This window comes from Ammospiza caudacuta, chromosome 10, assembly GCF_027887145.1.
Source record: "Ammospiza caudacuta isolate bAmmCau1 chromosome 10, bAmmCau1.pri, whole genome shotgun sequence".
NCBI lineage: Eukaryota > Metazoa > Chordata > Aves > Passeriformes > Passerellidae > Ammospiza > Ammospiza caudacuta.
The window spans coordinates 10,726,813-10,739,343 of record NC_080602.1 but is presented as its reverse complement, the minus strand read 5'-3'; the positions used below and the strand labels follow the sequence as shown (position 1 = coordinate 10,739,343).

Below are 12,531 nucleotides of genomic sequence, written 5' to 3'. Positions count from 1 at the left end.
TGCATCAGCTCCTCACCCCAACCCTGCTAAAAAATTAATAAGTCCAGCCATCTGTGGACACTTCATTAAATTATCACAGCTCCTTCTCTCCAACATTATTCAGCATCATTTGTTGGAGTGGCAGAGGTGTGAAATGGCTTAAAATACACTGCTGCTAATGAGCCATATTTCATGAATCTCACTGGCACATGGAGCAGACTTTGTAATTACAAACACTCCTGCAGAACACGAGTCCAGCAGCACCTGAATTAGGATCAGGCCAGATGCTTCCAGTCCTTGCTACAAATACCAAATCATTCTCCCCCCTTGCTGTAGGCAAAGCAGACAGGGGAGAAACAAACAAAAATCTGGGCAGGACACAGCTCCTCAGGGAAGGGATGGGGATTTTTACAAGGACTGTAAATGGAGAGAGGAAAACCTAAAAGTGTCCTTGCTGGATAAACAGGTGGGAAGTATAGGGAATACAGAACACAAATGAGAAATGTCAGAGCATAACCACAATGCTGACCTGGTTAAACACAGCCATGACAACGTGATATGTGCTGGTTAAAAACAGTGTCCCTTGGCCAGAATGAGGGCAAAATGTCACTGGGCACATCAGTAACACTCACAGACACAGGTACTGTCACTGCAATGACATCAGTAACACTCACAGACACAGGTACTGTCACTGCAATGACATCAGTAACACTCACAGACACAGGTACTGTCACTCCAATGACACACTGAGTGACCTGCTGCCATCTCAGAGCTCTTCTGAACAAACAACTGAATTCCAGATGGCCCAAGGTCCCTTTCAAGCTCAATTATCTGATGACATGGGCGAGGTCCACAAAAAACCATAGTGAGAAATGGCAAAATATTGGAGAAAATACTGTCCAACCTGGCCTTGGACACTTCCAGGGATGCAGGGGCAGCCACAGCTTCTCTGGGCAACCTGTGCCACAGCCTCACCACCCTCACAGGGAACGATTTCTCCCCTTTATCTACTACACATCCAAAACTTTTAGAGGGTGTTTGGACAAGGAAAACACATCAGCATAATATGATGTTCTACCTGGCAAAACAAGCAATTCCAAATTCTAGTTAGGTGATATCAAGAGGATAAATTATTTCAGGAATGAAATGGGAGTGACAAAATGACTGAAAGATGATCTTCCAAAATACAGAGGTCACTACTGACAACCACAACTACAAGAAAAGCAGTGGGAGTGAGGTGGGGATGTCTGTCCATAGCACATGGTCAGGCTCAAGAAGTGCTGCAAGGAACAGCACAGACAAACAAAGAATAGATCTGATGGAGGAGGTGAAATAGTATCATGAAAATTGGAGACAGGACTGGCAGTCCAAGGGCCAAACAACACAAAAGCTCCAGCAGCAGCAGGAAAAGCTGCAGCAGCCAATGAATCTGACTTCCACAGACACCAAGAAACAGCTAAAACAACATTCTAATGCCAGAAAAAATGAACTGAGGGCATGCAAACCACAGAGTCATTTATTTGCTGCTGCTGAAGATCATTCTAATAGCAAGACCAATGAAAGCCCTGTGGGATTTCAAGAGAAGTCCTAAAGATAAGGCACACAGATTGCCTCATCATTTAAGGAACTTCAGGTCTTCATCAATAGACTGCCTAAAAAATAAGAACCCTACAGGCTCACAATTACTCTTTCTAAAACAAAATCAAGAGCCATAACAAAAGAAGAATAAGATGTGAGGGTTGTGGGGGAAGAAAAGAGCTTGACAGGTTAAATAATTTTAGTTCCAGGCGAGGCTATCAATTACGGAAGCTCATGTGAACAAGCTATTCAAAGAAGATTAATGCACAGAGAGGACTGTCAGGAGAAATTTATCACAAAACTGGAAGAAAGGAAAGATCTGAAAAACTTTTGCAGGCAACTCTATAGACAGTGACAAAGACAGCTGGTACCTGACAACAGGCATTTAGAGACAGGAAATAAGCAACAATCTCACTGCAAACTCCTCGGGATGTGTGAATGGCAAAGAAAGCCCCAAAACCACGGTGCTTGGAGGCTGACAGAACAGCACACAAACACAAAGCACAAAGAACTTTTACGGACACAAACATGCAGCTCAAAGAGGTGTCTGCAGACAACAAGGGTGCGTGGCAGGATAAAGGCAAACACTAAAAGCCCTAAAACTGCAAATTATCCAACACCAGCACAGCTCAGGTGGCATCAGCACACCAGTGATCCCCCAGCAGCGGCTGGCCATGAGTCTCAGAGTATCAGGAACAGGTTTTTAGAGGTCACTCCATAACAGAGCCTTGCTTTGCCTAATTTTTACTTTGTTTTTGAGAGCAGATTGACAGTGCATTTAAGCCAGGGCCAACTTCAGAAGTTGTAACAGAAGGAATAAGAACACCTTTACAGAAACATACCAATTATCCAGAGACATCTCCCCATGTTCCCCCAAAACAGGGGTTTCTAGATGCAAATGAATAGGGCTTGGAGAGTTAACAATTTTTAACATCTTTATTCCCAGTGTGTTTATGTGAAGGGTGAAACATCCCCTATGCTTTTAACAATGTTACCAAGAACTAACCTCACTGAACTCAACCCTCACAAATGTCATAACGTAATTTTTCCTTATTCTAAATATTTTTCCTCTATTTTGTTTCCTTTTCAGGGTCATTGAACTTCATGTTGCATTTTTGTTACAGAAAAATAAAACATTAATCAGAAATACAAAAGCAGCAAGGGTAAGAAGTATCAAGGCACAAGGGTGTCACCCTTCACTTGGGCCAATAGTTCAGCTTCTTATCGTTTCCAAAAAGCAACACTGAGTCAGTCAGAAAGCTGAACCATGTCAGCACACAGAGCCTTCAGTGTACACTAACAAAGCTGAAATCTCTTGCTGATTGCACACAGGAGCAGGCAGGGAGTGAGGAGCACAGGCTGCAGATGTAACCATCACTGTGCTGACAGCTCGGGATTCCGAGCGAGCTCCGTGCTAACTTGTCAAACAGAATTACACAGGGATTGCTGGTGCTGACATGCAGAGCAGAGAGAGGGAAAAATCTGATCTGAGTCAAAACATTAACAAATGAGAATCCAATCCAAACAAAGTTCAGCCAAGTTTCTTGTTCAGGGGTGTTGATGCACCATCAGTATGGTGTCACTTTGTCCTTGTCTCACCATCCAGACCCCCAGCCGAGTGTCAGCTCACAGGATTTCAGGGATTTAGTCCCAGCTCCCTTCCACAAATTCCTGTTTCTCCACAGATTAACTCTATCACCTGCCATATTTTCAAAGGCAAAGGTCAAGATAGAACATATGCTGCAAAGAGCTCCCATTTCTTATGATTTACAGGAAGTTTATATTATTCTGAAGTACATGAACTAAATGCACAAAGGATATTCCCTTTGCCAGCTACACGACTTGCATTGCACAGCACTTCAATTTCAGTCTAGAAAACAGGAGTATTTTTCTGAGCAGTGCTGTTACATCATTACCAAAACTCAGGAAGCTCAGGCACGAGTGCCACACATCTCCCTGTGCCCCTCTGCTCCAGCCTCAGCAGAGCATTTGTCACCCTCCAGCAAGCACAAATAAGCTTTAACTGGCTCACTGACCCACAGAATTCAGGACAGGGATAGTATTAGTCACAATGAGCTGCAGGGTTTGGTTTGATAGAAGGTGAAATAAATTTGAAATATAAAAGCTCAAGAAAACCAGTGGTTTTAAACAAGCAGTTAAGAGTCTCTTCACCTGGCCTTTGACTTGGTCATAAGATGTCGATGAAGAGTTTCAAAACAAGCAGGTCACATTCCCTGCTGTGGGCTTTCCCCAGGATTCCAGTGATAATCCAGCTGCAGGCAAGTCCTGCCCTTCTCTGCCCTGTCATGGCAAGAGACTCTGGTATTAAATTCCAATCTGAGACTAAAAATTTATAATAGTTTTGAACCTGGACCTTTGCCTTCAGCCCAAGAACTGCAGACCAGTTCAAAGGCTCACATAGATTTTCTTTGCTACTTCAACTGGACAAATGTGAACTGCAAGAATTGAGAATGACAAATAACAGAGTATTTATTGTCTTAAGTGTCTAAACTCTCATACTTTCAGTAACAGCTGACACAACCTGTACAAACTGCAGTTGTGTTAAAACCACCTTTGCCATTTACCTGTCATGAAGAAATGCATTTTGATCTAAGCCAATTTATGAAAAACACTGATGCTTCTTTCATATAAAAACATATTTCTGCAAGGAAAATTTATCACCCATGTCACTTACTGGCTAAGTGCTCTTAAATACCCTCCTCTGAAGTATCTCTGCTCTGAGGTTTTTCCAATTCCAAGATACAGAATGTTCTTTATTCACAAAGATGAGACCAAGATTACTTTTTTCTCCTTGCTGTTAAAGGAAATGTGCAATCTTGGATAAAAATGTGCTGTTATTCCTAAATTAACCCCATCTCTGCAGAGCTGGGACAGTTTGTTCTGAGCTTCTCTCTCACTCTGGGATGGCACATGGAGTCTAGTGAGAAATAAAACACTGCTCAGCTGTAATCTTTAGAGCTTGGCAAACTTCTCAGAGGACATGAGCAAACAGAACCAGATAATCTGGTTACTTCTGTGCAGCTCCTTGTACTTATGGTAAAAAAAGCAAAGACAAAATTTCAGCTCAAAATAATATTTGAAAAAACCCCAATCTATTCACTATTATTTATACAAAAATAAGTGATTGATATGCAATAGCTAAGCTCTAACAGCCCAGAAGGAAACACAGCACACCTCTGAGGCTGAGCTTTGCAGAGCTCTACACCTGGAACTGCAAGCCCACATCCTCCAGGTCCTGCTCCCTCCCACAGCTGTGCTCAGGGAATAGGCTGGATAATGATTATAAGGCCTGATAATGGATAATGACTATATGGCCTGATAATGGATAATGATTTCTTGCCCACAACTTCACCCACTGCCTACCATCCATTCTGTAATGGACACAGAATTCCTTATCTCTGCCTGCCCTCCTCATCTGCAGCACCTTGGTGCATTATAACAAGTAATACTTGAAATTATGGTAGAGGAATTCTTTATCAGCCCATGGAGAAAAGGCAAAGCGTGGGGATCTGGAGCTGTGCCATGAGCTGCACCAGAAGCAGGATCAGACCTGGCATCACCTGGCTCAGAACTCAGTTAACTCCTGCCAGCCTCAGGAACCACCACAGCCCACCCAGGCCTCCTGCAGCTCTGCAGTCATCACTTTGGAAGCCCCAAGCTGGACACACAAAAGATGCAAATAAATCTTCAGGAGGCAATGTGGTCAGCTAAAAACTGGAGCAATTTCCTAAGCAAGGTGCACTCCTTCTGTCTGATGTTTGGAGGAACTCTCAGCATCAAAACCCAACTGAGGGCAGGTCCCTCCTCCCTGCAGCACCTGTGTGACACCTGGCACGGTCACAGCACCCTGGGGACACCTGACCCCACACAGACAGCAGCCACAGGAGCTTTGGGTGCACTTCTGAGAGTGCCCATTTTGTCAATGAGCTGCCCCAAGCCCTGTGCCCCAGCACAGCAGTGCTGAGGAGCCATGGATGGGCAGGATGGACCAGCAGGAGGGGGGGATTTACCCAGGTCAGCAGAGCAGAGAACAACACCATGCTCAGGAACAAAGAGCTCAAATATGGCTGGAATTGCTCCAAATCCTTCTTCCAGGTATGGACATGATGGGCTTTGGCCCACTCCAGCATCCCCAACTTGAAGGGGAAAAGCAGAAGTCTCCCAAGGCCTCAACACAAAACAACACCTGAAGCTTCACTGTGGCATTTCCAGAGTCACTTCTCAGGGACATCCTCCTCCTGTGCTGCCCCTGCAATGTGCTCAATGGCTCCAAAGAAGATACTACACTTTTACTAAGCACATATCAAATCTATTTCTGGTTTCTGAAGCATTTTAGAGTTTGACGTTACACATGGCAGGAGCATTTCTTAACAGAAGGGATTCGTCTGTACCTTTTCTAAAAGTAATTACAAAATGAAGGTTTGAAAATAAAATTTCTGTGAGTGTTTAAATGAGAAATAATAATTCAAGGAGATTATTTAGTTGAGGTGAGAAAAAACAAGTCAGAAGCTATCAGTGAGTGCTTTTGAATTAATGTAACTCAGACACACCTGAAGTTTGTACCACAGCAGAGCCACAGCTGCCTCATCACAGCCAAGCAAATGACACAAAGCTCAAAGCCAAGAATTATCAAATGCAAGGATAAGTGGAAGAAGAGGAAGAAAAACAGCTGGATTCACTTGGGGAAAGAAGATGACAAGAAGTGAAACAAATAATTTAGTGAGCAGTCTTGAAACGGATTTACAGAGCAAATAAGTCTGCATGATCAAACTCAGTGCCCCTGTCACACTTCCCAACTTTTAGATCCTCATGTATCTGTGCTCTTAATAAAAGCCTTAACCAAGCCCCAGTAACCAGTGACTGGGGAAAGATCATCCTGGGAATATTTTCAGCTTGTGTCATTATGCTTTTTATTAAAATACATACATATTTATTTTTCCAAGATGAATTACTGACACAGATCTCCAAAACTTTGTAAATCTATTTTTAATCCATGTTTTACAGCAGCTTTTTTAAACCCCCTACCCTTCTTAAGATCTAACTAACACTTAAGTATCAAAGACAGATTTGCATTTCAAAAGCCAATTAAAAAACATAGTGTACCAAGGCACTGATTAAAGTGTTGTGGCTTTACATAAATTAGGCAGTTCCCTTGACTTTCCCTATTTCAAATCCATCAGAACAATGGGGAAATCCTACACATTGCATGGACTGTATGACCACCTTCTCCCTTCACTGCCCTTAAACTGGTGATGACAAACTCAACCTCCAGCTGCTTGAAGGAACCAAACTGTGGAGCTCACACTGAATGGGAAAGAGATTCTCATATCCCCAAAGTGCTGCTCATTAAAGAAAACTAACATTTATGGTTGTGTGCAACCTAGAAATTTAGGTTTGTTCCTAAAAATCCAGGATTTACTACTCCAAGCCTGGCAGAACAGCAAACACTTTCCTACCAAGGTATAGCAGCATACAATTTCAAGTTACAGAATAATTCCAGCGTTCTTCACAATGGAATATTTTATCATGTCCTCTGACTTTCAGAAATCTAAAGGCAGCAAAGATCAGTTTCTTTCCAAGGCTCAGCTGCCACGGGACCTCTTGATCCTCACCCCTCCAGAAGAGCAGAGTCTTCCCATGGATCATCACACACAGAGAAGGTCCTGCAAGGGCACAGTGCCCAGTGAAGCTGCCATGACCCAGTCCCTGCCCCAGCACACCCAGAGCAGGGTCAGACACACAAAGTGATGGAAGCCCAGCCAGCCTGTCTCCAACACAACTCCTGCAAGCCCTGACCCAGCACTCCAGGCCCAGAGCCTGTTTTGGGTTCAGTTTTTCATACAATGGCTCACTAATCAAACCCCTGTCATCCTATGGCAACAAAAGAGCTTCAGAATCCAAACCCCCCAAAAAAATTAGATCCCTCAAACTAGAATATATAGGAAGTCCTTTAAATAACTTCAGAAACTTATCCAAATTTGGGCACTTTCCTGTAGGTGGAATGCTCAGCATCATCCACTGTCACAGACATCTTTTCATTAAAAATCCTTCTTTAGGATTTTTCCTCCTGAGAAGCTGAGAGGCCTCAGAAACAAAATGTAAACATTGATTATCTGCTGCTGTGGAATGCAACAGGGGCATCTGTGATTGGTCCCATGTGGTTGTTTGGAATTAGTGACCAGTCACAGCAGAGCTGGCTCTCTCTCTCTGTCCAAGCCACAGACCTTTGTTTTCATTCTTTTCCATTCTATTCTTAGCTTAGCTAGCCTTCTGAAATGAAACCTTTCCTTCTATTCTTTTTAGTATAGTTTTAATGTAATATATATCATAAAATAATAAATCAAGTCTTCTGAACATGGAGTCAGATCCTTGTCTCTTCCCTCACCTGAAAACCCCTGGGAACATGGTCACAATCCACCAGCTGTGCAGTTCCAAGACTGCAAATTCCAGCCCTGTATCCACATGATGGAACACAACATGTTATTACTCCATTTCCTAGCCCTGCCCCCCTAAACTTGTCATTTTTAAGAGTTATTTAATGAGTAAGAAGCTGTTAAAACATGCAACCCACACTTCATAATGTTCCCTTTTAGAATCAGGTGCATGGCAGCACCACACTCACCCACAGCAGAGGAACCACTGCTCAATTAAGAGGGGAATTTGCTCCCTCCCACTGGAATTTTGAGGCCAAGGGGAACCCTTCCTATGCCAACAATGCCCACGCTCACCACAGCCTGAAAGCTGCCAATTAAAACAAAGAGTGGGAAGGAATATTAAAAACCACTGTTAAAACTAAGGGATTCAAATGAGGACAAGAAAAGCAACAGGCTAAACCAGGATTTAAATATTCTACCTCTTATTCCAAAGCCTTCAGCACCAAAGTGCCTTTTTCCCTACAAGAGGATTAAACTCAGCATGGTCTTGCCCAGCTCTTGGCACTTGTCTCGGGTGGTAAATAGGTTTTCACACACCCACATCTGCCAAAGCTCTGCAGCATTTCAGCCAGAGGATGCTCTGGGGCAGCTTTCCAAAGCACAGGATGGCAAAAGGCAATGCACAACATGTGTCACCAGCATTTCCTCTGGCTGTGGGCAATAAAAGTACCATTTTTATTGCATGGAATTAATCAATAATCTAAATACACAGCTGTCAGGCCAATGTGTGCCAAAGGGGCAACTGGTTGTGTGGGGAAGGCCCTTATTGTCTTGGGCTAGACTGTATTTGTTCTGTTTTCTACCTAAGATTTTTTGGTAAAAAAACCTCACCAGAACTGCATTGCTGTTTGTTGTAGGTTTTTTTAAAGTAGGGTTTCCTTTTCTTTTCCAAGTACTTGGGTTCTTCCACAAGTACTAAAAGGCTCTTAAAGATTCCATCATTTTAGAAAATATCAATTGAAATCATCCCTTCCACCTAGATAGGAGAGAATGGAAGTGGAAACTCAGCAGACATTTTGGCTTACCTTCATTTTTAACCCCATTAACCTCACCTAATGATCATATAGAGCTGTCTGATAGCAGAGGCAGGAGGCTGAAGGCTCTCATGTGGAAAGCAGCAGAATTAATCCCGACAGCAGCGAGGCAAGGGGGTGGTAATTGCTGCAGAGAAGTGTGGGAGAACTGCCTTTATTGTCCTCATTGCCAAGAAGCTGGGAAATCTATTCCTCATTAAGAGATTCTCAAAGTCACTCTTTTAAGGTATAAAACCCCAATTTTTCTATTTCTGACACTGCTTATGTTTCACAACAATGCTACAAGGCAAGTTAATGGGAACAACATCCAAATACAAACGATGGAAGCAGCAGCTCTGGGAGATGCAGGAGCACCACTCAGGAAGAATTCATTACCCCCAGACATTTATTAAGCAAAGGAAAAAAAAAACTGTTTGAAAAAGGCTGGCAAACATCATTAGAGAAACAAAGGGAAATCGCTTCACAGGCTTTTTTTCCTATTTACAGTGCCTTAGTTTACCTTGTTTTTTCTGTTGGGTTGGGTTTTGAATTCTCACCCTTACTCAGTAATTACAAGTCTCTTCCTGCTTTACTGTTTACAAGACACAAGCTGACAATACCAAGCCCTGAGAAATAAGCAAGTGACAGAACAAATCACTTTTCCCAGACACAATCTTTATTTTTACCAGCAAATTTCACTCCCTCACTGCTTCCCACCCCCAAAAATAAAGCTATCACCCATCAAGTCTAAAGGGGACTCAACAAAGCTGAGGTTATGACTTGGGCTTTTAAATGGAAAATTGTGTGTATTTGGTTGGTTGTTACTTTTCAGGCTTCCTTGTTCACACCTGATACTCAAGAAACAGAAAAATACAACTCCCAGGCCTCCATCCCTACCCATCTCCCAGTCCTGCAGGGATTGTACACACTGCTATTAGGAGCTTCCCAAATGTTTCAGACAGAGCAGGTAATTCTCCACATACAAGCACAGAAAGTTATTTTAAGGTTATTTATACATAAAGAAAGCAAAATCCTGTTTTCTTCCTCCTTCTAAGCTGTGGTAAATCTCCATTGTGATTTCAGACACCTGACACTTCTCTTAATCCATTCATTGCAGCTTTGCTGATCTCCAGCATTTCCTGAGAAATACCCCACATTAAGCTGCTTACAGGAACAGAACACATGCCAGCTCCCAGCCAGTAACATGAGAGCCACAGTCCCAGTTTCCCTGAGCTGATGGAACCAGCTCGTGTTCCTTGGGAAGCACCTTCCCATTTTCCAAGGGCAGAACATTCCTTTCTGTGAGAAATGATGCTCACTTACAAAAATTAAAAGGTTTATTAAAACCTCATCAAAAATACAACAGAAGACCGAATAGAGGAAATATTACAGCTTCAGGAGCAAAGGATATTTCCCACCATGTGCTCATCCACACCATGGAGGGTTTGACTTTTAACCCTTTACCCTCTCCCAAATGTCTGTCCATTGAATCCTTTGCTGTCCAGTGGTGGAGATCCCTTCCTGACATCCTGGTTGGAGCTCAGGTGCTGCACAGTAAGGAGCTGACCCTCTCAAATGTCCCAAACCCAGGTCATCCCTGATAACAACACAAGGGGGGTAAAACTTAACTATAAATCTATAAAACTTCTCTTAACACATATATATGATATTTCCTTTAATTGTGAGAGTCAACCACGGCATCCCTCATCTAGCACACCTTCCATCACCACGCCCTCAGCCACACTCCCAAGCAGGGCCTTACCTGCCACGGTGAGCTTGGCTGTCCTGCTCACGATGGTCCCCAGGCTGTCCACAGTTGCCACACACTGATAATATCCCTCATCAGGTTTGTTGTGCTTGGAATGCACCACGCTGTTGATTAACAAAGATCCATCGGGCAGCAGCTGGCGCCGGTCGTCGGACACGAGGTTGAGGAGGGAGCCGTCCTTCCTCCACTCGATCCGGGGCGGGGTCTCACACTGCGCCGAGCAGTTCATGATCACCGACATCCCTCGCACTGCCAGCACGTCCAGGGGCTCCACCAGGAAGTAGAAAGGAGTGAAGGTTCTCACAAATGATTCTGTAAAGCATGAGAGAATTTTTGGGGTGAGTTTTGCGCAGTTTTTAATGTTAAAATACTGGAACGAGCACGAGCACGGCTCACATCCTCCCCCTGAACACATTCAGCCACCTTGGTCTGCATGACAGTGTTTGCTGCTTTGATTATTCTCATCATGGACCTTCAGATTCCCAACATTTTCATCCCTAAAATGTATTTCCCTGCTCTGCTCTCGGCCTCAGTGGTGTGGGTGCCCTCTCAGCAGCATCTCCATTGTGATTTCAGACACCTGGCACTCCTCTTAATCCATGTTGTCCTTTGGTTTGTGGAACCAAGATTAGGAACCATCCAAACAATTCAGCCCTCAGGAGAAAGTCTCCCATTCTGGGCTTAACACATCTTGCAAGTGTCATACAGTGGTTTTTTTTTTACTTCTATTCTAGCCCAGGATAAACATGATTACTTTTTCATTTTAAGTATTCCCCAAAGAGTTCAGTAATTAACATCTAGTTTGCATTAAGAAGTGAATTTTAATTACTGTCTTTCTGGTGTATTTGGTCAAGCAGAATGATTGTGTGTCAATATCACTTTGACTTGTCTTAATTTAATCATCTGTAGAAAACAGAAGACAAATTCTTCCAGAGAAGAACAGGTTTCCAATCAGCAGAACCCTGGATTCAGGGAAAAGGGCATCTCAGTTTTTAAAGCCCACCTTAGAAATAACACTCACAGAACAATAACAAACTCCTGCACTCATCTCAAAACCATTTCATCCCTCAACATTGACCATTTCATCTCATGGTCAATAAAAAAATGGTGAAATATTTTATGACCATCTGAAAGACAAATATGCATTTAATAATGAGATTTGTTTAATTAAGCCACAGATAAATTCTGGGGTTTGAGGAAAAAGCACAAACTCTGGAGGCGACCTTTACTTGCAAACATAGGCTGTCCTGGAAACATGGCAGCTTCTCCCATTGCTTGGTTGTTTGTGGGGTTTTTAAAATCGGATTTACCTTCTAAAATGACCTTAATTAACAAATTGATGTGATTTCCTCTATCACCGAACTGCACAGAGAGTCCCTGGTCTCTAAAGAGCCTTCAGCTTCCCCCCCGGAGGGACTCCAGCCTTCCTGCACAGAGCCCATTGTCCCTGCTGCTCACAATTCACAGCAACTTGGAGATAAGGCAGGAGTGGTGTGAAAGAAACAACAGATAAAGGAGGCTTTGGCAGCTGATAGCATTCAAACCCTCTCTTACCTTCAGGAATTCAAAGAGGAAATAAAGGAAAACATTCTAGAAAGATTGACATTTCTCCAGTGACAGAGTCAGGCTGGAGAGCTGTTAGATTGGGATCCAAATCCTTGGGATTGTCTTTCTTGTGGATAACAGAGACATCCCCAAAAAAAAAAAAACAAAAACCCCAAACCAAATATACAGAACA

The 12,531-nt window shown here is 43.1% G+C and overlaps 1 protein-coding gene across 1 annotated transcript in view; it reads right to left on the bottom strand.

Moving 5' to 3' along the window:
* NEO1 (neogenin 1) overlaps nt 1-12,531 on the bottom strand; it is a 175,067-nt gene that overhangs the window by 110,272 nt on the left and 52,264 nt on the right. Inside the window, exon 2 of the mRNA XM_058811045.1 lies at nt 10,788-11,105. Within this exon, the coding sequence (XP_058667028.1) occupies nt 10,788-11,105 (318 nt within the window). The remainder of the gene's footprint in view (nt 1-10,787; nt 11,106-12,531) is intronic.